Here is a 27,772-nt window from a genome sequence, read left to right as displayed (position 1 = left end):
CTACTTAAATTGTTTAGTACGAATAACATGATCACTGTTAAGAACACCTCATATAAACAAATAATCAAACGCACGCACTCCACCCCCTTTACGTATTTCGTAATATAAGTGGACAGCCTCTTGCGTATTGAATGTAATTATCGTAATGACCAGCCTTACGTATCCAGAAATGCAATGTGCACATACAAAATCTCAAAATCACGCTCTTACTATCGCCGCGCTTCTCGCACTTGATGAGATTGTTTTTGTCGCACAGAAAAGCAAACGGCGCTTTTTTGCATTTCACTATGTCCTTTTCTTTGTAGAGTTGACATTTGTATTTCTTTGGTAAAGCGTGCGTCGGTCGTGTTTTTGCGGGCGGACTGAAACTGTGTAAAATCAATAGATATAATTGTCTTTGCCTGACGAAATGTCTTTGTTTAATTAATACGGGACTTAAGTAATCAAATGTACATACTTACCGCAATACATATTTCGTGTGTCATGAAGATTTCCAGCTTTGCAAATTCAATCATCGCACATGCACATGTGTGTAAGTGTATGTGTATCAGTTAAGTGTGGGTAAAAAGTCTCAAAATCAGGCACTTTCTATTGCCGCGCTTCTCGCACCTGATCACATTGCATTGACCCGAAGACTAACGGCGCTTTTTGTAGAGTTGACATTAGTTTTTCGTTGCTAAATTGCGCGTCGGTTGTGTTTTTCTTTTCGCGGAACGAAATCATTTACAATTTATTGAAATTAGGAAAAAAATAAATAAAATGGCCAAATAAAGCAATCAGAGTCCGGATAAAGTGTTTACTGCAATCCTAACTAACATTTTGCCTTGCGCGTTATCGGCTTCCCTGTCTTTTTTCGTGTTTCCCCGTTTTTGTGCGTGTGTCTGTTTAATTTCTGGAAAAATGCAAATTAAATGTAAATAAAATGCAAATAAGATTTGCAACTATTTGCACCATGGCTTTTAATCGTTTCCGCTCATTTTATATGTATACCTTTTTTTATGTGATAACTTGTGTCGAGTGCTACTATATTTCCGATTAGGAACAATTTAATTTATAAATCGGGTAAGTGATACACATACATTCATATGTATGTACCTATTGCAAACTTATTTAATAGGCTATAAAAAATAGATATTTCGATGCCAGTTTCATGTCATAAATATAACATGACTTTAACTGCAAGGTCTATGTGCGTATGCATGTGTGTATGCGTATGTGAGAGGGGCACTTGCAGATGCAACGTTAGTTTTCGAAATTCGAAATTCGACATTCGTAATTCGAAATTCGTTTTCAGTCGTTACAGACAGATAAAATACCGCAAGTTTAATTTCAAATGTGGTTTTAAAGCAGTTATATAGTGGCTTCATACAAAAGAGTGAATGGTGAACTATTTTGCTTGTAGAGTCGCCAAAACAAAAACAAAACAGATCCATACGAACTAGTTTAGCGGCATGCTGCCCGACGACCTAAGTGATTATACTCCATGAGTTATTGTAAAGCAGCGAACACATGGCGGATATTATCATCAGATATTATTTATCTTAATCTGCTGCATCGCCGCATCAGACCGAGCTTAATTGCAAAAGGGGGAAAAGTTGCTGCGCTGCCCTGCCACGCATGCGGCACACTTTTGCGCCCGAAAACTGTGTAATTTGTAGCAATTTGGTTTAAAGCCAACTGCAACTGGCCACGTAGAGGGAATATACATATACATATGTATATGCGTATGTACATACATACATATGTACATATGTGTGTACATATCAAGCATGCGTATATGATAACAACCAACGGGGAAACTGGGTCAAAGTTTTAAAGTCAGCTTTTTGGAGATCGCTTGGCCATAAATGAAATTAACGACGATCCCTGTGATCGTCCGCTCCCAGTTTTAAATTCGGTCTCTGGTGTGGTGGCACAATAAAAATTTAGTTTAATGAAAGTGTTTTCGGTTGCTGCGGTATTTTGATGGCTTGATTGCCTTCGCTGGATTATGATGTATTCCAAAGCTGCACAGGAAGAAATTGCAGGAGTGTGGGCAAAAACAGCTATAACAACTATTTTATTGGCAAAGCTCATCTTATAATACATACTAGCAATATTTTAACAAAGTTCTTGCTTCACTTATACTTTCTGTGATCAAAGCAGAAGATCATTTTATTGATCTCTACTTGGGTGCGCCTCAGAGTACTAGGATTTAGTTGAGTAAAGCTCGGGGCAACATCATCTTGGCATTGGGGCAAATATATAATAATTATGTGATATCGGAGCATCAGCTGATGTAGGATGTAGGATGTAGGTTACATGGAAAGTTTATCAATTAAAAACGTTTACCCGGATCAAAAGCCGAGTTAAGTCCGAAGTCCTTTCCGAAGCGCAACACGCCCACTTAATCGGACCTTGTTAACTGGAATCAGCAACCGGGCACCTCAATGGCTTCCCCTTCGGTCAAGTGACTTAATTAGCATGCCAAAAGGAGCTGCAAGAGATTCCCCGAGTGATCGAATCAATCAAAAATACTAAATAAAAAAATCAACGGAAAAGAAACCGATGCCTCCAAACGCTACAATGTACTGCCACTGCCCGAAACTTTCTTTCCACTTGGATGGGACGATCAATGGAACGATGGGAAAGTTAGCCAGCAACTGGCCAAAAGAGCAGGAGCAGTATAACTGAAGCAACTGGTGATGGATATGAAGGTGGCACCCAGCTTCACGAGCGAGCTAATTGAAATATTCTTAATCAGATCTCCCCACCGTAAGCAATCTCATGATGCGGACCCGCGATGCATTTAATCCGCAATTACCAAGCAGCCGATCGACCAACCAAGCCGAGCCACTGGCCACGGTTCAATTTAGCGTAACTAAAAATAAATCCCAATCCCCAAGATCTCCGGCAAGTGTGCGCCTTGTTAAGAGGGCCCTAGTCAGTGGCTGCTGGTTCGCACTGAGTCCTTTGCGCTTAACAAGGTGGGCGCGACTGCGCTGGCTGCGCTGGCTGAAAGCCCAAACCTCACAAAAAGTTCATTTTACTTTTTTTGAACACACAGCGAGAAAAAGTTCATGAAGAAAACGGAAATACTTTCGCGTTGGAAGGACGAAATTTGTCGCGTAACAAACCATCTGTTCCAAATTAGACAAACCCTTGCTCTTGCAAATTGCAGAGTTATTTTATGAATATCTCTAACCATTTATTTTGCACTGCGAATAGCACCTTTTTTTCTCTGCACACAGACAGGAGAGTTCTTGATTTTTGGTTTTTCGAAGTATACGCGCCACGTTGTTGAGATTAAAGAGCTGCCGTTTAGTGCCTACTTACGCGGCGATAAAAAGCGACGTGAAATTACATTAAACGGTATGCCCCCAATGGTGAAATGAGCCGGCAGCAGGATTTGGGGCAAGCTTAACAAGCTTGTAAGTTTAAATGACTTTTTAAAAAGCTGCCGCGCACTGCGCGAGGTGGCCAAATGCAAAGGCCACATTAACCGGCATCTCGGCATCACTTAAAACTCCGCGCTCAGCCAGCGCAATTACAAGTAGCTTTAGAAGATTGGAAGTTGTAGATCGATAGTCGCAGAAGCAGCTTAAGCCTTATGCCTTAAGCCGCGGCTCACCTGGCTGCCACAGTGGGTAATTTTTATTGACATCCCATCCCCGCAGAAGCAGGGCTGAACCTAATGCTATTAAGCCTTCATGATCATCAACATTCTGGCAGCAGGTACATCACTCACTTTGACTGCAAATCGGACACGATGACGGCCCAACATCTCATCCGCAGCATCCTCCTCTAAAACTGCAACGGTGAACCGCTGGAGCATTAAACGGCTGGACCACAAGACCCGCCATGCCAACAATCTGTCCAAAAGCGATAAAGTTATAATGGTGCAAATGTCGGGCACAGTTTCTGAAATGGACCAGACAGCTTCTGAGCCATCATCATCATCTAACTCGACGCGTCTTTGGCTTAAAGCAACTCCAACCCGCCAAGAGGATCTGCGGGGGGACTGACTTTATCGCGATGCGGTTTGAAAACTATTTACAAACTGTCTGACAGAGTTTTGACTGCTGTTCGTTCGGTGGTTCAGGGGCTCAAAGGCTCACTGGCTTACTGGCTCACTGGCTCACAGGCTCACTGGCTTCTCGGTTGATGTCGCCGCTGTTGTTTTAGCGGCCGATTCACCACCGACCACTACAACCAGCACCGATAATCGCCCGTTGATGATGATAGACGGATCTTTCGGAGCCGAAACAGAACTACAATGCCTTGATCTAAAGGATGAAGTCCAACAAGCTGCAGGCTGCAGGCTTCACGCTGTTTTCTGTTTGGTATATGACTGGCATGCTATACTATAGCACATAGCTTATATAGACATGTGGAAATAGGCGTCGCAGAAGGCGTGAGCGGCCTCCTTGACGCGCCGGCGCTGATTAAAACCCTAAAACGCTATTTAATTTTATGGTAGATAAAACAGATTCAGTTTCGGATTTTGCCAACGATAATCAATGAAAAAGCTGTAATGCTTTTTGCACCTTTGATGAGCACTCCGCTTTGTTACACATTGTAATGTTTTTAGTATATATTTAATAACGACACCTCAAGCCCTAAGACTTTCTAACTTGTACAGCTTTCAAAATGTTATTGGGATCATCATGATTCCATGATAGTAAGGGGGTACTACCCAAGATTTTGGTACGGATCATCGTTTCAATTATGTTGGCCAGCTGCATTAGATATCGGCTATTGGCTCGGCGTTATTAACCAGAAATAAATGCCGGGAGTCCAGGGATCGACGATCGCTCAATCGGCGGAAGATTGGAAGATTGGAGGATTGAAAGACTGGAAGCGTTGGACTCTGCACACCATCTCGGCTGACGGGATGGGATCCCTTCACCCTGCACCCTGCACCCTGCACCTGGTATGGCACCCGGCACCCGATGCCCTCGGATAGAATCAATCTGTCTCACATGGAGACTTGGGAGTAATTGTCTGTAGCCCCAAGGAGCTGGCGGCTATTTGCACTATGGAGATTTGGGAGGCTATAATTTAGGTGCGGGAGAGTCATTTATCAAGATAGGGAGAGACCTTGTGATATATGGTCGGGGCCTAATGATAATGACGTGTCGAGGAGGTAAAGTCGGTCCTAAACCTCGGTTTGCTAACAAAAAGAAACGTCAATTCGAGTACTCGCTGTGCTATGCTGTGCTGTGCTGTTTTGTGCTGCAATGCGAAGTGAGTTAAAGTAGCGTGGTTTAGCTTATCGCGTGCGCCGGGCATGTGGAATTATTGATTTAAATTTGCCGTTTCTTCGACGGGTACTGATCGACGCGCGTTTGACACACTCGGCAAATGTTTGCTCACTCGCCGCGGGTCGGTCGGTTTTTGTTGACACACCAGTCGGCACAATTATGCAAGTTCATAACACCCACGCAGTCACTTAACCGATTCCCGATACAGTTCCCGAATTCACATACTCGTATATGGAAATATATTTACATTATAAAGAGACAACGAAGTGCAAACAATTCCGCCGAAGTAACCGAGGCACGCGGCTCACGGCGATATCAGTGGACCGCCATTAAAAGTACTCTCTTCCCCTCCCCTCCCCTCCCCGCCCCGTCCCCTTCAGCGATTCGAAAATGAAATCATAAAACGTAAACGTCGCACCAAATCTTCCTCAAACACTCTATGTTGTCTTGTTCAAGTGAATTTGAATATAAGCAACTGATATCCATCCCTAATGTGGGTGTGATTATCTGCGGCCAATACCTATGTTCATATGGGGTCTTATAATTTTTAAAAGATATCTCTGTGGCATGACGCACTATCTAGCCCAGCTATTTGTTTAACCAAGTAGTTTACATTGCATTGGACTTTAACTGGCGGAAATGACAAATATGTGAATGCTCGGGAATTGTGTCACCCAATCGATTGGCAACCGATCAATCGGCCTGCCAGCTTGGCTTCTGTTAGAAAGTATATTCCGAAATTCAGGTGATCATCCTAGGTGAAATTTGAATTTAAATAAAATGGTTTTGTGATTCACATGGTAATTTAAATAGCTCTTTTAACGCACTAACGCAACATTTTTAGATGCAATTTTTTATTTACGATAAAAGCTAAGCGGCACAATAAAAAAGGAAGTGGCGCGCTCTTTGGCCCTTAAAACACAGCCCATCCTTAACTGTCTGATCCTGGGCAGCAATTTACGATGCGCTCCGAACAATTCAAATTCTAACAAACTGTACATCACGCGTTGACATCGTTATGACCCGAATCGGATGAGACTAACTGGAATGAGATCGGTTCAGGGGGTTCATGCATATGTCCGGTATGCATACAATGAAATTAAACCGCAGTTTATCACATTGCTCACATCAAACGTTCATAAACTGTTTTGTGTTCTGTCACAGGATCTTCTTTGAATTGCCACAGCTCCCCCTGGCGATCGATCGTTTGGCTGTTTCCATTTTTGATTGATCGCTTCATACGTTTCCCAAAGAAATGGGAGTACAAAATGTAAATCGCTCTGTGCCAGAAATGGTTAAAAAGCATGAAAGGGCCAAGAAGACATTGGCATCGATCATCATTTGGCGGTTTGACGATCAGCACGTCGACGATGATAATCAAATCGGAGAAGTCTGATCAAGATCGGAGAGAAACGGCATGGTATTGGCAACCATCATAATTTCACCTGTGTTCTGTCCTGTCCTGTCCTTTCCCTTTGGATGTCTCGTCTTTATTTTTTTTTTTTATTTTTTTATTTGTTGTTTTTTCGGGGACCCAGGAACGGGGATCTACCTACGCTGCGATCGGCGATCGGCAATCGATGCATAATTAAATTTAAACAAATCAAACTGCCAGTACAGCAAAGGAAACAGAAATCAAGTTGTACATTGAGACCACCAGCAGTTCGAGTGGTTGGCGCAAGTGAAATAATTTGCTGGGTCCACGATCGATTCATTCCAGATCAACCTACACAATCGGGGAACGAAGAAGCTGCTGTTTGGGGAAAACAGCAAGACAGCAAGTACAATCCGAGTTTTTTCAAGACTTTCACACCGATAATAAAAACAGTTCGATATGTTCAATCAGATGTTTCCAGCGTGTAGTCTGCTTTACGCCTTGCAAATGCAATTACATATGTATATATTTGAATATTATATTTATTGATATATTTTATTTTCAGTATTATGATCGATCAGTATTATGAATCGAAATTTGTTTTCTGTGTAGACTGTCAAACTCGTAGGACGACTGCGTCTTTCGGTGGCTGTCTCCGCTGATCGTTTAATCTAGCGCTAAAGATCAAGCGACCTCGTCGGTCGTCCCACGTTGCCAGGGAGTCCAAAGCGAAATGATTGAATTGTGTCGGGGTTGCAGCCACAAGATTGCCAGGCACTGATATTTAGTCTGGGCTCCTCTGGTTCAGTTCGGAGTTGCATTCGGCTGGACTTGGTAATGGGAATTGCAAAAGTACAGGGCAGAATCGCAGAATTGGGGTTTGTATGCAAAGCAATGACCGCGGCATCCGATCTTTTGCATAATGTTGCCTCAATCGCATGCAAATCGCATATATCTGTGCCTTTGACTTTGAGTCCTGTTTCCGATCGCTGTCGCCGACTTTCACAGTTTTATAACAAATTTGATTGAGCCCATGCCTCGGCTTCTTTTCGTCTCCCGTCTGGACGCTGCAAATGTTTATGAATTGATTTTTGATTGCAGTCTTCTACTTTACCGCAATATGCATATAAGATTGATTTGGGGATTTCGATTGGAGCATGCGAGCATGGGAGCATGGAAGCATGGAATCGTACTGTTAATACAACTGGCCATTTTCCAGCTTTTCAGACCTGCATACATTATTCGGTTGCCTGGCGATCCCGCATTACTGATTATTTGCAACTGTAACTGACTGGCAATTAGGACACACGTGCGTGTTGAAAAAGAACTATGGATGTCCGGTCCAAGATCTAAAGATCGATGCCCAATGATTAAATCATCGGCTGCAGCTATTTCTGTGTTACTGCCGCCGACATGTGAGCGCTGCATGTGCGAGATCACTATAGATTATCATTACCGGGACCTGCGACTTTAGTAAATGGGAATTTTAGTATTTAGCTTTTAGCATTTTGGATTGAGATCGAGATTCCGCCCTTGGATTAAACTAAGTAGTATTTTATAATGCGTTGTATTTGATAGTCATATAGGGGTTTCTCCTGTAAAGAGCAATCCTTATGACAAATTATTAATCTGAATCGCGGGATCATTGGTCCGGACCAATCGCTCCTTACGTGTCCTACATTTGTTTGCTACAATCTTCAGACTTGTCCCCTATCTGATGGACACTTTGGAAGCGATAGTTCCACATCCACAACGCTCACAATCGGCCAGGGATCTCCTATCTGCCTGACTTATTTCCAAGCTCATTGCCGGCTGATAAGCTTGCATGTAGACGTCAAAGATATGAATGAGTGTCTCCCTCTAGAAGAGGAGGCTTAAATCGATTTCTTATGTTGCCGCACTTAAAAAAGGGGAGCAACATGTGAGGAGGAAAGCAGCCGTGAAGCCGCTAAATTTAAGATTAGCCAAGTGCCAAGTTGGTGTGGCTGGTTAATTTCGTTATTAATATATGCGAACGGCCATAAGATGATGTAAGATATTCAAACCGATAAATAAATGCAACAGATCGATGAACTCCACTCCGGAGACTCAGTAACTTTGCGATAAGGAGACAGGCAGCGAACGTGCAACTTTATTAGAGCCTTTCAACACGATCCCAGTTGATAGTGGTGCGATTCGATTTCACTGCTTCTGCTGCTGCCAAAAGACATTAACAAACTGCCCAGAAGATCAAGCGATCTGCAGATCAGTGCAATTAAAATGTTATCGCTGTTTGTTGTTAACGTTAACGTTGACGAGTCGAGTCGAGAGAGTGCAAAAATACTTCAAACACTTCCTGTGGGGATGCTTAGTTAGTTATTTATTTTATCTTCGCGGTCTTCTTCCATGTATTACTGAATATGTATGATAAAAAATCATTGATTAATCAACATTTTGTACTATGCTAATAAATTAAAGGAATTCCTTGTGGAATTCCTTCATCAAAATTATCATTTTTTATGTAAGAAAGAGGGTCATCTATTCGGATTGCCAAGTCCTGCGCTTGTTGCTTCACGCCTTTAGCCTTTTCGCTGAAAACTTAATTTAATTAATTGCCAAACACACATTTCGAATAAACGCGGAACGACCTTCCCTTCGAGGCGCAAACTTAAATAATTGGAACTGTACAAATGCACACTCAATATGGGGACTTGGGGCATTTAAAACTGATTCGTTTACGACCGCATTGCACTGCCTTTATGATTGGCAATTAATTAGGCCAAAACTCACGAATATGGCGCAGATCGTATGGAATCGAACGGAATCGATCTGCATCGATCTGCATCGAGCTGCCCTGCCCTGGGTTATTTGTTTTTACAGCTACCGTATATATACGGCTAAATAGCCGGTCTCGATTTGTTTGGTTAATTGATCGCAGCTGTAATAACAATAACAAGGCGCACGTTGTTTAATGTCGAGGCTCGATCCCTACGGGCATGAAATCAGTTTCTCCTTAAGAGAGTTGATCTCCGTGATTTGGACCTTGGGATTGGGAATTTCAGATTGCCCCGATTCGCCTGTCAATCGATTAGTACGCGCAATTGCGTTTCAATGCCAAAATTAACGCATTCGCTTATTGTTCTCCGATTGTTCTACGGTATGTGGCCATTAGCCCATAATATTAGTAATAGTCGAGGTAGGGTAGGACCTAGAACCTAGGACCTAGGACCCTAATACAAGCAAATACTAATCCCTAACCTCTATTTTTCGGAGACGTGTGTGGGCTGCGCCAGCGCGGGATTATTTCTAGAATGTTGGACGCATTTTGGCATCGCATCGCATCACATCCAAAAATAATAGTGGGAAATAACCCGTAAAGGTTATGAGGGAACGCACAAAAAGAAATGCGTTTTTTATTGTAATATCTTACCGTTTTTGGGTTTTTGGATTTTTGGTTTTTGGATTGTGCCTCGTCCTGATTATATGTAACTCCTAAGCCGAGGCCAAACGAGCGTGCCAACGAAGGACCAGGACCACCCTTAAAGGTCTGGGCTCACAATTTATTGCCATCGACTCCCAAAAGAGTATTCTCAGGTATTCCTGAGAAGGGACCTTCTCCGCTGCTCTGCATCTTGGGCACTTCATTTCAATTTTAATTAGAGCATCTCTCGATCTGCATTTCATTTTCTCTCAGTCCAGCGCATTTTTCCTAAATTTCTGGCCTTAGTAGTCGGCACCTTAGATCGTTCTGCTTTTTGATAATAATTAGATGGCAAAATGCCGCCGAACCGAAGTGCAGTGTTGATTGGTTCTCATTTTTAGTTCAGCGAGGTTTTCTTGAAAGGTTCCGCTACTGCTGTCAAGGGCGGGCAACCAACTATTAGTTAATTGGCTCGAAAGTTGTAAAGGAAAGTGTTTGATCTCTCCCCACTGGCGCTTTAATTAGGGTTTTCAAGGAGGTTAGATGAGAATCGTGTTTGAATTACCAATTTATGCATTTAAGTTTAGATTTTTAAATTCTGTGTTTTGTATTATATTTAAAAAGACAAAAAGGAGGTTAGATGAGAATCGTGTTTGAATTGCCAATTTATGCATTTAAGTTTAGATTTTTGGATTCTGTGTTTTATATTATATTTAAAAAGACAAAAAGAACTATTTGTTGTACATTGTGTCTGGTAATATTCTAATACTTTATTTTGTATTTTGCAGGTAACTAATTTTACAAATTCATTGTGATTCATTCGGTAAGTGATAATGAGGTAATACTAAAATATTGTGTTAATGGTTTTATTAAAGATCTGGCTAAAATAGTATAACAATTACTTATTGCTTACAACATGTAAAGTGAAATAATTTCATGTTTTAATAGTTTGGGACTCTTGTGTTTTAAAAGTCAAATACATCTTATATAACTGCCCTCGCTTTCGGCCTTCGTTTCATTGGATTCGTTCGAGCATGGGCATGATGAATGCAAGATATGCCAACACAAATCAAAATAAAATCGCAAATTGCCAGACCAACTAACGAGCTTTAGCGACTTCTTGTTCACGCATACGCGGATGCTCATCAAAGTGGGCAGAAAAATTAGTTGCAAATTTTATTGGCGAGAGATGGGTCCAAGTCCGGGTCCGGGTAAGGAATCTCTCTTTCAAACTGCAGTGTGAAATGAATACCAGAAAGTTGTGTTGTTTTGCCGGAAGACAATGCTTAAGCCACTTAAGTTAGGACAGCCCACTGGACAAACAGTGTTGACCCTGTGTTTTCCGCCGAAAAGTGTGAATGAGAAAGGATTGAAAAAACCACAGAAAATGTCAAAATATTTCACGGAAAAAACGGAAGAGTTGAGTTGAGGGCATTTGCAGTTCCGATTCTAAATACAGAAAGGATTTTCAAACAGGAAGAGGTCGGAGATCAATTGACATTACCAGGAATTCGAATATTCGAGATACTAATAGATACCAGCATAAAATTTGCTTGGATTGGCTTGCTTCGTCTGGCTTGTATTTTTGTAGGTATTATTTTTAGCGTTGATGCCCGACCTGGAGATGCTGGTAGAAGAAGGCCTTGATAAGTTCCATCAGAGAGTGTTCTTGAGCTCCAGGTGGTTGGTTGCACTGTAAAACTACGGATGCGAGTACACATTTCGCAGCTGGCCAGCTCGTGCCAGTTTCGCTAATTGTATATAAATATTTGGCCAACAAGCAACACAGTCACCAAGGCTCAATTAGGGACTGTTTAGCCTGGTGTCCTGCGTGGCTCATCCCTACATGACAGTTTTCCTGCATGCTAATAGCAGCTAAGAACTCGTAGGTATCGCGTATTCCTTGCTCATTTCAAGGTAATTTTAGGTATTTGAGGACCGAGAAATCTTGGGCGGTCCCAAATGGCATTGTTCTCGTGGACAATGTTTTGACCGCATTGCCAAACCAAAACGGCTATCTATATAGATGCCTATATCTGGCAAGGACAAAGGGCAAAAAAGGGAACTCACTCCTCCGCACTGGTGGTCTCCTTTAACTGCAAACGTATACGTATACATGTCCCACGATGTTTTTCCTGCTGGTCGCGTTTTATATGCGTGACATCTTATTTGTTGGACAGCAGACAGTAGGTGTCTTTATTATCTGTGGTCTTTGGGAACCTCTGGCTCGGGCTTTTCCTCGCAAGGCAAACCATTTGTTTTTGTCATTTTCATGTTTATTTCAATTCAATGCAACTCAACTGAATATCGTTTCAATTCAATTTACCTTGATTTTGGTGGGCGTTTGTTGATTGTTATTTAGTTTTCATTGTCCGAGCGAATTGAGATAGAGACGCATTTCGTTGACATTGGCACATTTATAGTCCCGGCGCATCTGCCGCTTCCAAGTGTCTGCTATATGAAAAGTGCATATAGCCTTTGGTCCCTAGACAGTGACGATTTATAATTCAGGCGTGATTGTGGTAGCAATTGGCCTTTGTTCTGGAAGTAAAAAAATTTTGCATTTACAAGAAAATTAAATGGTTTTCCATTTTCTCCTATTTTTGGTTATCAATCAACTTGAATCTGTTGGCATTATCCTTTACTTCTAATTAAAACTGAACCTACATAGCCAAAGGACCTCCAGCCATTGCTATAAAATAAAAGTTAGTTGAGTTTTGTAAGCTTGACTATCAGGTATATTATACTAAAATACTCCTTTCCTTATAATAACGATATCTCAGAGGATTGATGCAAGACTGAATGTAGATATATTTTTTCAAAGTGATTACCCTGGATTATCCTTAAATTGAGCACCGTCCCCTTAATTTACTAGGCTGATAGCTAAATTAGCTATTTCGTTTTTTGCGGTCTCACTTCCATATACGTGCCGATCTCGGGGTATAAACCCATTAGGTCAAGCGTGGCCAGTAAGAGTCACAGAATTATGCGGAGAAAGCTGTTAAGCGCATTTGATACGCTTGTCGTCCGGAGGATCATAATTAATTTGGTTGGAAATGAGGGGGAGAGAGAAAGGTGTTGGAAATCTCTGATTACGCTGACTCGCCTCGAAAATTTGTTCAAAAAGTGTAGGATTTAGCTCGGCGGTAATGCGAGACTCCTACAATTTGACATAAAATGCGTTGCTGGAAATTGAGTTGTTCGACGCTTATCAATAATCATATTTGCCACGCCGCAGGGTCGTGATGTGCAATTTAAGTCGCAGGAAACAACTCAATTTTCTGTATGCGCTTCTGTGCACTTGGTCCCTTCATCTCGGCTATCACGATCTCCACGATTTTTTGTGGTTTTCCTCAACGGTTTAACAGAATTTCTGTGCTAGGTAGCGAAAATTGTGGGCTGATTACTATTTTTGTTTGGACTTCCTTCCGCTTGTCTTGTATTTCAAGCATATTCGTGGTAGGTGTAGTAATTCAGGGGATACTTTTAAAGGAGGATGTATAATTAATATATTTTAAATAAGCATTAAGTTTAGAATCCCGTACTAGATATGTATTTGCTATTCGATAATTTATGTACGTTTACGAATTCACGCCGTCTTGCTGGCTTTCTTTGAATTGGATTGGATTGGACAGCAAATCGGTTCGAACAGAATTGATGCGGCGTGGGCTAGAGCTAACGGATGCTGTAGATGAATGAAAATCTGCCCAGGACTTGTTCCTCTTCCAGGAACTCGCGATGGGTAACCTCAATTAAAAAACGACAACCTGCTGCGATGCCCTGAATTGAATGCTCTAAATTGGCGGAAGCATTGGGAATTGGGTGTGGCTAGTGTTTGACCCAAATGTTTAGGGCATAATTGTTCACGCCTTGGCCTTATAGAAACGCTTTGATCCCGAGCGACTTTAAGATCCGGCTGCACCATTAATAACAAGAGTTCTACCTATAATCCCCGCTATCCCTTGATACAAATCGATGTCCTATGCAAAGCGCAGCTAAATGTTGAAGCGTGTGTACTACATTTGGAATTCGGAATGGAATCAGGTATAGCAAAATTGCATTTCAAAAAAGGACTAAAGTACCTGCTGTGCCACAGGGTCGCCGATCGCCCGCTGTTAGTCGTAATTGCTGAACTAAACTAACAAAATTAGCAGGAAAATAAACTTGATAGCGATAGGAAGAGACAAGTGTCCTTAGCATTTTTGTCACCAGCATAGTTTGATAAGATAGTCCCGAATTATCTGGAAATCGGTTGATAGCTACTAGAGAGATTTTAGTTTAACAATATCATAAAATCTTGTTTTATTTTTTGGTATGTTGTATTCCTGTATTTTCGTAGATGCGTGTCCCAATGCTTATCTATTTACAAGTTTTTCTCCAACAATTTTAATTGTTTAGATTACTGGCGTGACTGTATTATAGCAGGCTATATATCTTGTCATCCTCCAAGCAGTGAATTGCTCTTTTTGGGGTGTAAAACGTAGACGCCCAGTCTTTTTTTCCTTTCCTTTTCTGCCGCTCCTTTTTAGTTCATTTTACGTATGTACATATGTATGTATATGCGATACATGAAAATTCGGTTGCATAAATACCGGCAGAAACAAGAGTGAAAATTTCTGAAAGGAGTCGGAATCTCGACATATCTAAGACTAGCATTCTACCATTCGCATGGGTCTAGATGCTGTCATCATCGCATTAAAGACTGCCGACAGTTCCTAAGGGTACACTGAAAAAAACCGCGGGATTTATGAAGAGTTGTTTCGATGTCGCGATGATTAAATCTCTAAAGGTCCTCAAAACATATAATTCAGAAGGAAATATTTATGTACATGTTATTGAATATAATTCTACATAGAAAGTTAATAAAGCAACTGCAGAAAGTGTTATATTTTTTTTATTTTACTTACATTTAGATTAGTGGTTAGTTTTATTTGCCCATTGAAGACTTTTAAAGATGTATTTACTTTCAAATATTTTTTCCTGTGTAGGTATCTCTGTGATATCCTTACAGTTTCTAGTGCAACTTCGCCCGAGACGTTCCCATTGCCATTGATGTTGCACAATGAATTTCTGACTGTGCGCTGTTGCAACGCTGACAATAGCCAGTACAATGGTGACAATTTTACGTCTTAATGGACCTCAATGTGCATTACAAATTTGCTGTCTTGGGCAGCGGTTTGCGTTTGGAGTTTTCACAATACTATTGCAAAGCGCATTCTGGCAATCTTTTGTTTTGCCTTGCTTTTTATTTTAATAAATCGATTATAGCATCGTAGGAGGCGGTTGCAAAATCGGCAAGCAAAAAGTAGACCAAATCGGGAAGATCAAAGGTCAGAAGACAGAATAGCCAATGTCATCATCTCTATGATCACCCTGTGCTCTGAATGAAAAGTAAAAAGAATCTTGATTGTAGATCGATTACCACAGTATTGTGGTTGACATTTTTTGGTTTACCTTCTTTGCCCTTTGTCGGTTTGCCTTTGAAGATATAAAACCCCTATTTTTAACCTTAACCACGATTTTGACTTTGCGCTCGGACTGCAACGCTTTTTTTGTCTGATTTTGGTTTGATCCTATTTGTCCTACCCGCTTTTTATATTTTAGTGCGTATTTTGGCAGAACCAGAGACAATTTGAGTTGCAAGCGCTTATAGGGGACTGAGGGCGAATCTTTCAATGATTTTAATTAAATAAATTAATGTATGTTCAACTAAAAAAATGGGTGTTAAAACCAAAAATCCAAACAAGAAAGACTTTACAGTATACAGGACGTGAACAGTTATTGAACTGTAGCCTCAATGCTGATTATGATCATGTCCATTACAAACCCGACTTAACTTGAATATATTTGAAGGTATTTTCTTTTCACTACATGGGACATAAAGCTGTGTTTTGCTCTTTAGGTTGTCCGTGATATTTTTCACGCCCTTTTATTTAGAAACACGTGCTCGGCAATCCATGGGTTTTCACGCCATTTCACTTGTCTGCTTGCAAATTTCCACGCGTAGGGGAAAGTACAAAGTGTACAAGAATCCCAAATCGATGTACAAGGAATAGCAGGTAGGTAATTTTCAACGCCCAATACTGGAAATTCCTAGCCACCACTGCGAATCGAATTCAATTGTTTTTATAATTCCGATGCTTATATCCCGCCAGGAGAAATCTAATAAAAGTGTTGCAGTAGTGTTGTTGTGTGTAATATGGAGTCTTGAATCGCTTCAAGGAGATTCAAGTATATATAGTACGTGTGTGAACTAAACCGCGCACTTCTCTTTTCTCGACGATGATATCCTCAGCCGAAAGCAAGAAGAAATCACTTTTCATTTGAGGACAATTGTTAACTGGATATTCCAGCGAAGTCTTTTCAGCGGAGGATCCTTTAATAGCGCATCGTATTGTCTGGATTCTGGAGTCTCGTATTCAGAATCGGACCGTTTTTTGCTCTACATGCGCTCTGACATTGATTGCCTCTGATAGTTTATTGGTCCCGTGTAGTCAATAGGAAAGATCAGGAATATAGGGAACCGAATCGGACACGTGCAGCATTGTCTCATATGCGCTATTGTTGGCTCTGCGGTTAGTTTCACTCCAGTTTCCCATCATGTCAACAATCAAGTCATAGTCTCCATCACGGCCCGAGATTTCAGTGCTGAAAAGTCATTTAGTTACCCCCAGTTCACACTGCACAAATATTTCTAGCACAAATGCGAAATGAAGTAAATCGACAATAGATTCTAAGGGTGAAGAACGGTAGACATCAATCCCGCTGTTTTCGAATCACAATCACCGGTTTCTGTCAATATCGAAGAGTTAAAATTGAGATATATTTTTTTTGCGTCCTGGGGATCGCAAGATTAAAATACATGTTTTAGTAGAGACGGTATCTACTTCTCTGTTATCTAAACTGGTCACTTCGTTCGAATTGGTTAGACGACAATTTTGTTGAAGAGCCAGCAGATATTTAATCAAGTAGTCTGTTAGCATTCGGTGTCGCCTCATAAATGGGGTACCAGGAAGCAAGGTTAGTCTCAAATTTATAATTGGAACTACTGCCACTTGACGCCTAGTTGAGTGCAAAGTCTTACCGTTGGATTGAATCCGGTAATAGTAGAACACTTCTAAATAAATAAAAAATACAACTAGTGGCATCGTATTTTGACACACCGGTCATAAATCTTGGAGAGTACAACAATTGCGACGCCGTCATAAGGACACATACATAATTCAGCCTCCAATTATACAAGAACATGAAAAAGTACAAGTCTAAGCACCAGAACATGTAGAGCTACAAGTGTTCTACGTGTGTCCTTCGTGCCTGCGGGTTTAGGATTTCCTTGAACTGAACTGCAACCTAACAACAATTGGCTCGTATTTCCGAGGGGCGCATCTACAAAAATAAATAAACGACCATGGATGGTCGATGGACTTTTGGTCCGGCCGAAGATGTTAAGCAAATACACACTTCCTGCGACAAGGACTAAAATAAGTTACTTCCTGGGTCTGAGAAAACAAATTTATTGCAGAAGTTCAGTGATCCCTGTCATATGAGATTGGACCCAGAGAGAAATTCGAGGATCAGTTAGCGAAAAAGGATATCTTTTTGTGCAAACAGTGACCTAAGATTGCATGAAACTCTGAGTCTAGCCTGTTAAAGGACACTTGTAGCTTAGCCATGTATTTGGACACCTATGCCGGAACCAGACCCTGGCAGGTCCAGATTCACAATCCCCGATATCCGCTTTAAGCTTCTTTTCATATCCGGCAACAATGGAACACACGAGAGTTTCACTCTCCTTCGTCTTGGTCTCGTTTTCTGGTCTTATCTTAAGCTGACATTCAATTACATTTTCTATTGTCCTTGTCCACTACCTTCAATCTTCGCAACCTTCGTCTTCGTTTTTCTCTTCCGTAATATTTTTTTTCAGGAGTTCCTGACAGTGCAATATGCTTCCTGTTTTATTTGGAGTCCTGTTCTTATCACATCCTCCTTTGGTTAATTCAGTCCAAGTTGCCTGCCGATCCCCTGCGCACGTGTCCAGCGCAATTGGCAATTTGCATATTGTGTGCTGAAGAATGGGCGTGGCATCTCCTGCCTAGATGACATTCCTGCATATTCATTTACTGGCCCGAATATTTCACCTCTTGGGGTGGGTTTACTTTCAGAATTTTAACTACGGGGTTAGCGGAAGTGCATTTCACGGCTCGCCGCCGTCGTCCAGCTTGATAAAAAACTTTGCAGCGGTGTGCGCCAGCCACGTGGATTGAGCCTGCGAGTCCTGAAGTACTGATCCTTGGACTAGGACAATTTCATCCTCTCAGGCGTGACTGCCTATTTCCGGGCTATTTACGCGCTATTAACAATGCGCGGCCAAATTGTAGCTCGTTAGGGAACCAATCATGAAAATATTCGCTGTTGTTTCCGGTCAGGTGCTGAACTCCTCGTTGGTTACGAATTTTGCGTGAGTCATGTCCACGTTCCAAAAGCAACTGAATGATTTGGTAATAAAATGGGTAATTTTTGTTTAGTTAGTATTGCAGCTATGTATGCTAAGTACCAATGGCAATCCCGAGGCTAACGTTGTCTGATGGTTTTTGGTTAATAAGCTATAAAAAGATGCAGCTTTTAAGGAATCATGTTTAGACCGATACTGACTCCGGTACTCAAGTGAAATTGAGAACTTTAGATCGTTGTAATTACCCTACATGTGGATCTGAAAATTATTGAGGAGTAAGTGATTTCAGTAAAAAACAATTGGAATTAAGTTTATGAATAGTTTTTTATTTTTGCCTTAAAAGTAGTTAGTTTAGTGTCTTCCATGCTTATAACAAACTTAGAACTATGAAAAAAATATGTTTTATATCATTGTCTTCCATTGCGTTTAAATGTAATAAAAAAAAGGTGGGGTAACTTAGAAGCTAATGTAAAATTTGGGACTTTGTTTCTCACTCACTAAGGCAACAATTCGGGTTATTTACAGTTTGTACAATATTTGTTTGTTTGGGAGTTTCGATAGGCACCCCTTACTGCTCTTGCCAAGATGAAATATAATCGAGCAGCTCCTCGTCATCGGGCTGCTCGTCACTGAAGCTGTCGAAGGATTCGAATTTGAGGTCCTGCTCTTGTAGCTCCTGCTTGATATAGCCGCCTCCGGAAATCTCGGATCCGGAGTACGAGGGCGTGGGCGAGGCGGAGTGGTAGGAGTGCGATTGGGCAGACTGGGTGACTCCCATCAAGAACTGTTGCGAACTGTCCAAGCTATCGTTGTAGTCATTATAGCTGCTGCCATCGTTGCTGCTTTCATCGGCAGAATTGTAAATGGGACGAGATGATGAACCAGTGCCATCATCGAGCATGTCCTGTAGTCCTCGAATGTATTCCACGGCGATTCGCAGAGTATCCACCTTGGATAACTTCTTGCTGCTTCCACGTCCTCCATTAGACAGCGAGTTAACCACGGTTTGAGGCAAATGCTGGCGGAGATTGACGAATCCATTGTTGACCTGCTTCACACGATTGCGTTCACGGGCATTTCGCCTGGCCACCGATGGCAATTGCTCGCCATAGGGCATGTTATTGTAGTTGAACTTCTTCTTCTGCGACGACATCATGGGTCCAACATTGGACTGCTGACTCTGCTGCATGTTCTGCAGTTGGCTGGTACCCAGGGGTATTTTGGGAGCAATCAGCTGGTGTTGCTGGCTTTGGTGATGCTGATGTTGCAGCATGAAAATGTTGCTGTTGGTCAGCTGGTAATGCTGTTGCTGGAACTTGCTGCTGCAGACGCTCGTCATGGTAATCCTTGCGAGAGTTTTCTAAGGTTTAGTTTATAGATGTTGACTGCGTGGAATCAGATTCCGCAATGATAATTCCTGTCCTGACCTACGGCCTTAAATACCCGCCAGTGGCAGAGGCAAACGCGCCGACAGAGGCAGCGACTTCGGCAGAGGAGCTACAGGGGTTGGTACGGGGTCGGATCCTGGCTACCTGCCCTCGAAAAACCAGGACCTTAAGTCCTTTGCACAAGTGATCGCACATTTTTCCTCTCTTTCTAGGGTTTTTTTTTTCTGTGGTGGGTGCCTCTATTCCTACTCATTCTCTGTGTGCCTACCTACCCATCCTTTTCCCTCTCCCACACACTCTTTGTCCTTTGTGTCCCTGGGTCTACATAATGCATTTTTTCCTTTTGGGAAAATCTTAAATCTCAGATCTGCAAGATCCTTGTCATGGCTAAAAAAAAAAAGATTTTGAATGCACTTCCACTTTTGTCGAATGTCGTTTGCATTGAAAGCGAAATATAAAGGAGAGTGAGATCTTGGAAGGGAATTTGATATAAAATGTGATCCATCAAATGAAAGAAAATGATGCGGACGAAAGGAAACAAAATTAAAAGGCCATGTCGTGGGACTTTCACTGTCTTTAAAACTGCGTATCCACTTTTCAGTCCTGTAATATTATGAACCCTCTCATTAATATTTCTTCTGACCCATCCGCATTTGACACGTGCTTCCGATCAGTCCGATGCATTAGCATAAGCTCCAAAACAATGATACGTAATATCGCAGAGCGGCGCAGACAAAATCCCACAAGTGTGTGCTGTATCATGAATACCAAGCGCACTATAATGAGTAAGGGGGACTGCCAGACAAATAAAAACGAAACCATCACAAAGGCATTGAATATTGACAGCAGTTGGCGGGATCAAAGTTGCAGTCGAAACATCAGTCCCGTTCATAAAATCCTTAACGCTTGTGATCCAACCGAGCGATCTGAATGTGGGCTGTGCACTCGGCAAAATATGTAATAAGTCTGACGAGTAAATTAACTAGCATAGCTCAATACTTTGGTACGGATGTTTTCACATCGTAATAAATAAGGTAAGCAAGGGTACGATACAAATTTAAAAACTATTTTAAATACAATATTTGGGTATAGTCGTTGCGTTTTTGCCTTTGCCATTATTAATAAAATATTTTGTGGATTATTTCTGGAAATCACATGATTTTCAATATGAATATGAACACTCATTAATCAGGCTGTCCTATACATTAACTTATCAAACTCGTATTTCGCACACAATTCAACGTTGTTTAAAAATGTTTTTCAAGCGTAGGAATTGCTGCTCTGGACTTGTGACTTAATATGCCCAGCCCAAGCCCAAGCAAGTGAAGTTATTCCCTTTGCCAACAGTCCGCCTGCAATTAAGCATTCATAAATCTGTAAGGAGCAGAATCAGAGGCAAATTTCTGGAATCGCAAGTTGCAACTTTGTTGCAATGGGCAGGCAATACCGTTAGGGAAGACGGTTAAGTCGGGTAACGAGATTGCTCCCATAAATGCATAAAACCTTAAAAAGCCGCCCAAAGCAGCTGCCCTAACGAGATCAGAAAATAGGAGGAAAGTCTCTCAGATCCCACAGGAGTGGACGCTGAAAATCAAAAACTGAAGCAAAATGAAAATGCAACCGTTTACTTAATAATTGGTTTTTAAAAGCTGCTACCGAATTCGATTTCTAATGCATTTATAATGTCCAGAATCAAAATCCTTTGCGTCATCGCTGTTACGCCTTTATTGAATTTTACTGGGTTCTAAACAAACCCTTTTCAAAAACTCTTTTAATATGCTCCAAGCACACCCACCAAAAAAAAAAATAGAAAATTAAAAAGGTTTTGGCTGCAATTTAATAAGCCTCGAACCCCATGCCCTAAAATGTTCAGTGATTAATTAAACCTCATGAGATCAGTATGGTGTTGATCCCTGTTGCGTTTTTGGGGGTTGTAAAGAATATAAAATAGTGAACAACTGGCCAGGGTTGTCAGGCTTCTGGTGTTCACAGGTTTCCAATCAGCTAGTGTACCATGCAGTGGCGCTCTCTATATAGTTTCGATCTTCCAATAAGTTGACGTACAGCGACCTCTATTGTCAAAGAAATTCTGATTAGAAAATATGAAATTGGCTAACCTAATTGGTTGACAAAAACGTAGGTGACATACAAAATTGTTTAAATTGTTTTTAAATGAAGTCAAGTCTATGCTTTTGCATTTTTAGTGTATGCCACAACTGAAATTTAAATATACTATAATTTAATTATTTTTACTGTATCCTTATTAGATTAAAAAGGGCCTTATCTTCAAAGGAAGTGTAAAAACCTCGTTGACTGTTGACACAATTAATTATATATTTCATGGGCTCTCCGTTCATTACCACTAATTAGAATTCAAAACAACAGCTACCGAACCGAAAATCCGTGACCTACGACCTACGACCTCCGAACCGGAGATATCGAACTAGGAGTAAGTAATTCGGATTCCTCTCACGTACGCCAGAGACAAGTGTAAAACGTGATAGACTGGATCGCCGGTGGGTTACTGGGTTACTGGCGATATCATAAGCGTGAAATCTGCCAAATTCGAGCACAGATCCAAATCGTCTGTCATCACATCAATTTGGCTTTTTATGGGTGTTCTTTTTTGGTCATATCGCCTAGACGGGATCAAGACGGTATCAAGACGGTATCGAGACGGGATAGCGGAAATTGTCACTTTTACTTGTGGCCTTACTTGTGGTCTTACTTTAAAATGAAAGCGCTGACGCAGCTAATGTGGATTGGATCAACGGATGATTTCGAAAGATGCCATTTACTTGATCCGCAGTTTCGCACGATCACACCTAATAACGGTAATTTACACGCACGCTACTTGCGATAATTGCCGCCGAATGTGCTGACAGGCACACAGGATACGACTTTCCGATCCTCCGTTGCCCCAAAGGCCAAAAGCTGAGAAACCCAATGCAAACCCAGACCCAGACACAGACCCGTAGCCAAAGTCAAAGTCAAACCGCGCATCCCGATGGAACTGAGTGAGATAACAGGCAGCTAAATCAGCAGCAAAAGCGGCAAAAGGTTCGGTTATTAAAAAGGGCAGTCAGTATCTGGCCAAGTGGAAGATGGAGCGCTGCACGTACACCGGGCTTAAAAATAATTTAATAATGCAATATATAGACAAATTTTCGAATACTGAATTTATTCGCTTTCATATCTCTGTCCATTTTAGCTGTCGATATTATTTGTAATTACAACAGTGTACATTCTACACCTTCAGCAGGCAGTAGTAGACAAGTTATGCTAAATGATTTGGGTGTAGTTGCCGACAATCTAGAGTCTTAACAAATATGCAAATCAATGGTCATTGCCTAGATTTTTTAGCAGTGTTCTTTGATATCGCGGCGGTGGCGGCAGTGCTTGATTGCTGTGGTAACCGAATATGCCGCACCGAGTGCGAAAAAATGTTGTCGAGGTGTGAAAAATAACTGGGCAAGAGTGCGTGCATGGTGGGTTAAGGGCGTCGGGGTCCATGGGGATTCAGGGTTAAGGTGGTCAGGTTATCGAAATAAGGGGCTGGAGGATAGGATGTGGTCTTTCGGTTGGGCACGCATCGAAGGTGTTGAAAGCCCTGCACTTCTAAGAAACGTTTGGCTTTTTCTCTGTTTTTTTTTTTTTTTTCTGTCGAGATTTCGGTGGCACGATAGCCGCTACTATATGTATGTATGTATATATTCCCGCACTTGTGTACGCGTAAAGGCCCCGCTTTCCAGATGATATTTGTCGATGGTGTCGAGGTGTTAAAATTACCCCAAAGGTACACAATAATTACCTTAAATTGCAAAAACAGCGAAATAAGTTTCCAAGCGGTGTGAAGCGGACGCGCGAAGGGTTGACGGTAAACTGAACCTTTGGCGGACCCTCCGTTTGAAGCGTGCCGCAGCGTTGCCAGACTTTGATCTTTGGGGGCAAGTAAGCAGGAGGCAGGGGCAAGTATTGCAGGGTATGCAAATGGGGCGTGCGTCATCCATAAAAATTGAATGCTGTCGCCGCAATTAACGGATGGCCAAATGGTACCAAGGAGTCGGGTTCAACTGCGAGCGAAAGAGACGGTACTAAAAGTGTCAGTCGAAGCTGTTTGGCCAGCGGCCGATCTATTTAATTAATTGCTAACAAGTCAAAAATGTTTAAATGGTGTATGGCGCAGTGAAGTGAAAAAGTCCAAGAGGACAGGGAGCTGCATCCTTGGTGGTAGCGCTCTTGCTCGTTTTTTTTGGACCTTCAAGACAAATTAGGATGGCTTTTATTATTTCGCGGACTTTTTCCTTTGCCTTCCTTGTAAACCCTCTGTAGAAAGGGGAATTTATAAAATACGTTAAAATTAAGTGAACTGCTCGGATTGATGAAAATGTAGAGGCTTGTATTAATTTTTTGGGGCTTAAAAAGAAAAATATAGATAGTATGTTTCTATCTTAATGTTGTTCTTTTAATTTAAATAGCTTTATATGTTGTAACTTTTAATAATGATAAAATGTCAAAAAAAATATAAATTATATTTGCTATTTAGGTGGCAAATTTTGGAGACACCAAAACCGCAGGGAAATCAGTTCAGAAAACTGCAATAATTAACTAACCCACAAGTGGCAACATTATTGCCAACGCAAATCGCTTGTGCAAATCGCATTTATCATTGTGAAAAATGAGTTGTGAGACGGCAATTATCATTAAAAGTAACATGACTGCCGTTAACGAGCGATGTTGTCTCCTGTTTCAGAAAAGAAAGCAAAAACTGGACTTTAGAGAGACTGGGGTTTCAGAGATCCCAGGAAGGATGAAAAGAATCAGATTGATCTAACGCTAATTAATGATTAAGAGCTCTGCCGATCGGTAAAAAATATGCAAAGGCTGCACACGGCTCCGAAGCAAACAAGAAATCCAAGTAAGACCGAATGAGTTTGCGGTTCGTATATGGATGGCTGAAATCCCAGCGGGCGGGGAGCATACCGAAAAAAATAAAAACAAATATACCTAAGACAAGTAGCACACGCCGACAATTCGCAGAAATCCACGAGATACAAGGTACGAGATACCTAATGGGATTATTTCTAATCTGGCGCTCTCCTGTTACAATTTCGATTTCCATGGAAACGGAATTATGATTATTTTGTTTGGTTATTTTTTGTGGTATCTCCCTATCTCCATCTCTTTCTCCTGATGTAATTTTTCATGTGCAGTTTTTTCTTCTTCCTCGCTGGTCAAGACGCAATTAATCTAAATCCAATTATAAGACAAAGCGGGTCAGGCCAAGGGCCATTATCCGAAGTCAGTATATTGTATTGTCTTATGTGTATCGGTTCTCCTCTTTTTGTATCGAAATCAATACAATAAGCAGTCTTTTGTTTTGGGGCAAAAGTGGGGGAAACCAGAGACTACCTTTTAAAAGAGCGGATCACTTCCTTTCGCCGGGCCCCTAGGGAATATATCGCCAAGATTTGAACTCTAAAGCTGAAGTAGAACGTTGCATATCGTATTACACTTCCACTTCCACTGGCACTCGAACTGGGATGGTGATGGGGATGGTGATGGAGATGGGGATTGGGAATGGTTAATCGTTTTGTTGCAGCTAAGAAGATGCATGATGTGTGTAAATTGGTGTTGGACCATATTACCGCTTTACCGGCCCCCAGGATAAACGGGGAAATGCAAATGGCCATAAAAGTTATTCTTCTCTATGAGGTGGAAAACTTAAATGTGGATTTGAGCATTCGTTTGCAGAAAGTATTTGAGTATTTCACAATTTCAAATACCGTGTACTGTGCACAGGCACATACAAAACAATTGTACACCAAGTGCATAGGTAGGTACTCCTGCGTAAAATTTTGACTTACGCCCGCCCGCAACCTTGAGTATCCCGCATGATTTTCAGTGTGGGGGTCACTTTAATCTGACAGCAGCCCCAAAAGGATTTTTGGAGGACAATGGCGTAAAATATTACAAGCTGACAGACTTCCTGGATAAAATCAATGAAATTTATGACGTAGGACTACATTATTACCATCACTGGTTCTCTATATTATATAGATATCTCCGCATGACGCCGCATTTTCCCGAACCTGCGGTCTTAATAGCCCTTTTTATTTTCGTTTTTTATTATTATTTTTCATTTACCTTATCTACTACAGCACATCAGGAGACGGGGGAAAAAGGACGATCCAGGGATTAGAGGAGTCCTTTTATAGGAATAATAATTCCATATTTCTTGCGGGCTCTTGTATTTTGTGTTTGGTCATCGCACTTTGTGGAAATTTACACCATCCATGTATATCGGTATCCTAGGATCTTACTTAAAGGTATGAATTCCCCGTCCCTCGCAAGATATTGTTTAGTTTCTTCCTCTTTGTCTTTGAGCACAAAGAGCTGGAACGTGTCGCTGTATTTAATTACCATTTTTGCGTTATAATTCCTATACAGCGTTGTGTTAATGCAATAATAATAGTGAAGTTAAACTAGAACTAACAATTACAAGACGTCTTCGAAGAAACAAATTGAGGGCAACATTTATGTTATGGAGAAAAGCGAACTGAATTTGAGTTTATGTGGAAACAAACAGTTTTTCTTTTCCTCTGCCCTAATTGGTCCTAAGGGGATGCTTTCTCCCCCAGTTTTTTCCCGTTGCCCATAGCCATCGATTCCTGACTCGCAGACTCGAGCTTTTTGCGTGATCGCCGGCTATTTAAATGCCATCCTCGATTTCCTTTCAATGGACACGCGTTGCTGTCATGCGATCGCAGGCCAATTAGCCAATCCGCAGAACCCCAACCAAAATAATGAGAGAAGGCAGAAGATTCCTGTGTTAGTGTTGATAACTTAATTTCAGCCAGCCGATGGGCTAGTTGAATACAAAATATTAAAAGGGCTAAAAAAATGAGTGGACCTCACAGGAAAAGCGGTAAACACATTTTAATTATACACAATAGAGCTGATTAAAATGTAATTTGCAATCGCACAGGGCTCGGAATCTTGGGAGAATCTGCGCTGGGAGCAGCTGACTCTTGGATAAATAAAGTCATTAAAATGGGATCGAAATTATGGTTCAATTACGTTTTCGGGTGGTCGACAGCCAACGAATTAAGGTGATTTCAATTACTTTTTGATCATGGCCATTAAACAGGAATCAAGAGTTTGCGGTCGCCTGCAAATACAATTTAGGAATATTTGGGACACATGCCAAAGATTTCCTTGTTTGGACAAGGAAAATTTGCCACGGCCATGAAAACTGCACATGCTACCGTAACTAGAGGATACAGTAGCTAAAAATCGTCTACTGTGCAAAACGAATCTTTAAACTGGACAGCTGGCCAAGGAGTAAATTCACCTCACAGATGTTCGTATTCAAAACGAAGATGACCTTGCGACCAGAACTAAATTTTTGGCCATGAATTCTTTCACGGCTAGTCCAAATATTGACACCAATTTAAAAATCAGTTTACTACAGTTGAGCAAAAATCCGTTTCGCACAGCGGGAAAGGTTCTTTAGGTCGATGGTACTGCCCTTATTTGATACTCATTCGATTCATCTTAGTTTTCCACTGCCTGCTATGTGCCAAATCTATTATAAATTTCATTTATGAATGATAATTTCGCCCGCTTTCAAGGGCCGAAAACATGTAATGACTGGTGCCAGATCCAAATCGTTAAATCATCAGAGGATCTGAAAACTAAAGACTAAGGCACCTGATAATCATCAAAACCTGCCAGTGTGGTGGCCCCTTCGTTTTTCGTTTTTCCTTTGGAGCGAAAAGTTCGCAGGCCAGCAAAACCAACATAACAAAAAATAAACTGCAGGAGATATCCTCACAAAGCACGAAGATAGAATACTCTAAAATGAACTTTAAATAAAATGAAGTCAAGGATATTAAGTCAAATCCATTTTGA

General features: G+C 41.3%; 2 protein-coding genes across 4 annotated transcripts in view; one reads left to right on the top strand and one right to left on the bottom strand.

Annotated features, from left to right (window-relative positions):
* LOC122623371 overlaps positions 1-27,772 on the top strand; it is a 145,198-nt gene that overhangs the window by 36,086 nt on the left and 81,340 nt on the right. The window contains exons 1-2 of one of the 3 annotated variants that reach the window (XM_043802496.1): positions 1,038-1,062; positions 10,807-10,841. The gene's annotated coding sequence lies outside the window, so the exon portion shown is untranslated. Of the gene's footprint in view, positions 1-1,037; positions 1,063-10,805; positions 10,842-27,772 lie in introns of those variants that run through there. The other 2 variants (XM_043802497.1, XM_043802494.1) reach the window with 2 other exon arrangements.
* LOC122623375 (achaete-scute complex protein T3) lies at positions 19,039-19,809 on the bottom strand. The gene has a single exon (XM_043802504.1). It carries the CDS (start codon positions 19,807-19,809, stop codon positions 19,039-19,041), a length of 771 nt encoding a protein of 256 aa, XP_043658439.1.

The sequence above is a fragment of the Drosophila teissieri genome, chromosome X (genome assembly GCF_016746235.2).
Source record: "Drosophila teissieri strain GT53w chromosome X, Prin_Dtei_1.1, whole genome shotgun sequence".
NCBI classification, from domain to species: domain Eukaryota; kingdom Metazoa; phylum Arthropoda; class Insecta; order Diptera; family Drosophilidae; genus Drosophila; species Drosophila teissieri.
This window is presented reverse-complemented; position numbering and strand designations above follow the sequence as displayed.

Bases quoted from the DNA above. Each gene is read 5' to 3' on its own strand.
- LOC122623375 (XM_043802504.1), bottom strand. From the start codon at position 19,809: ATGACGAGCGTCTGCAGCAGCAAGTTCCAGCAACAGCATTACCAGCTG.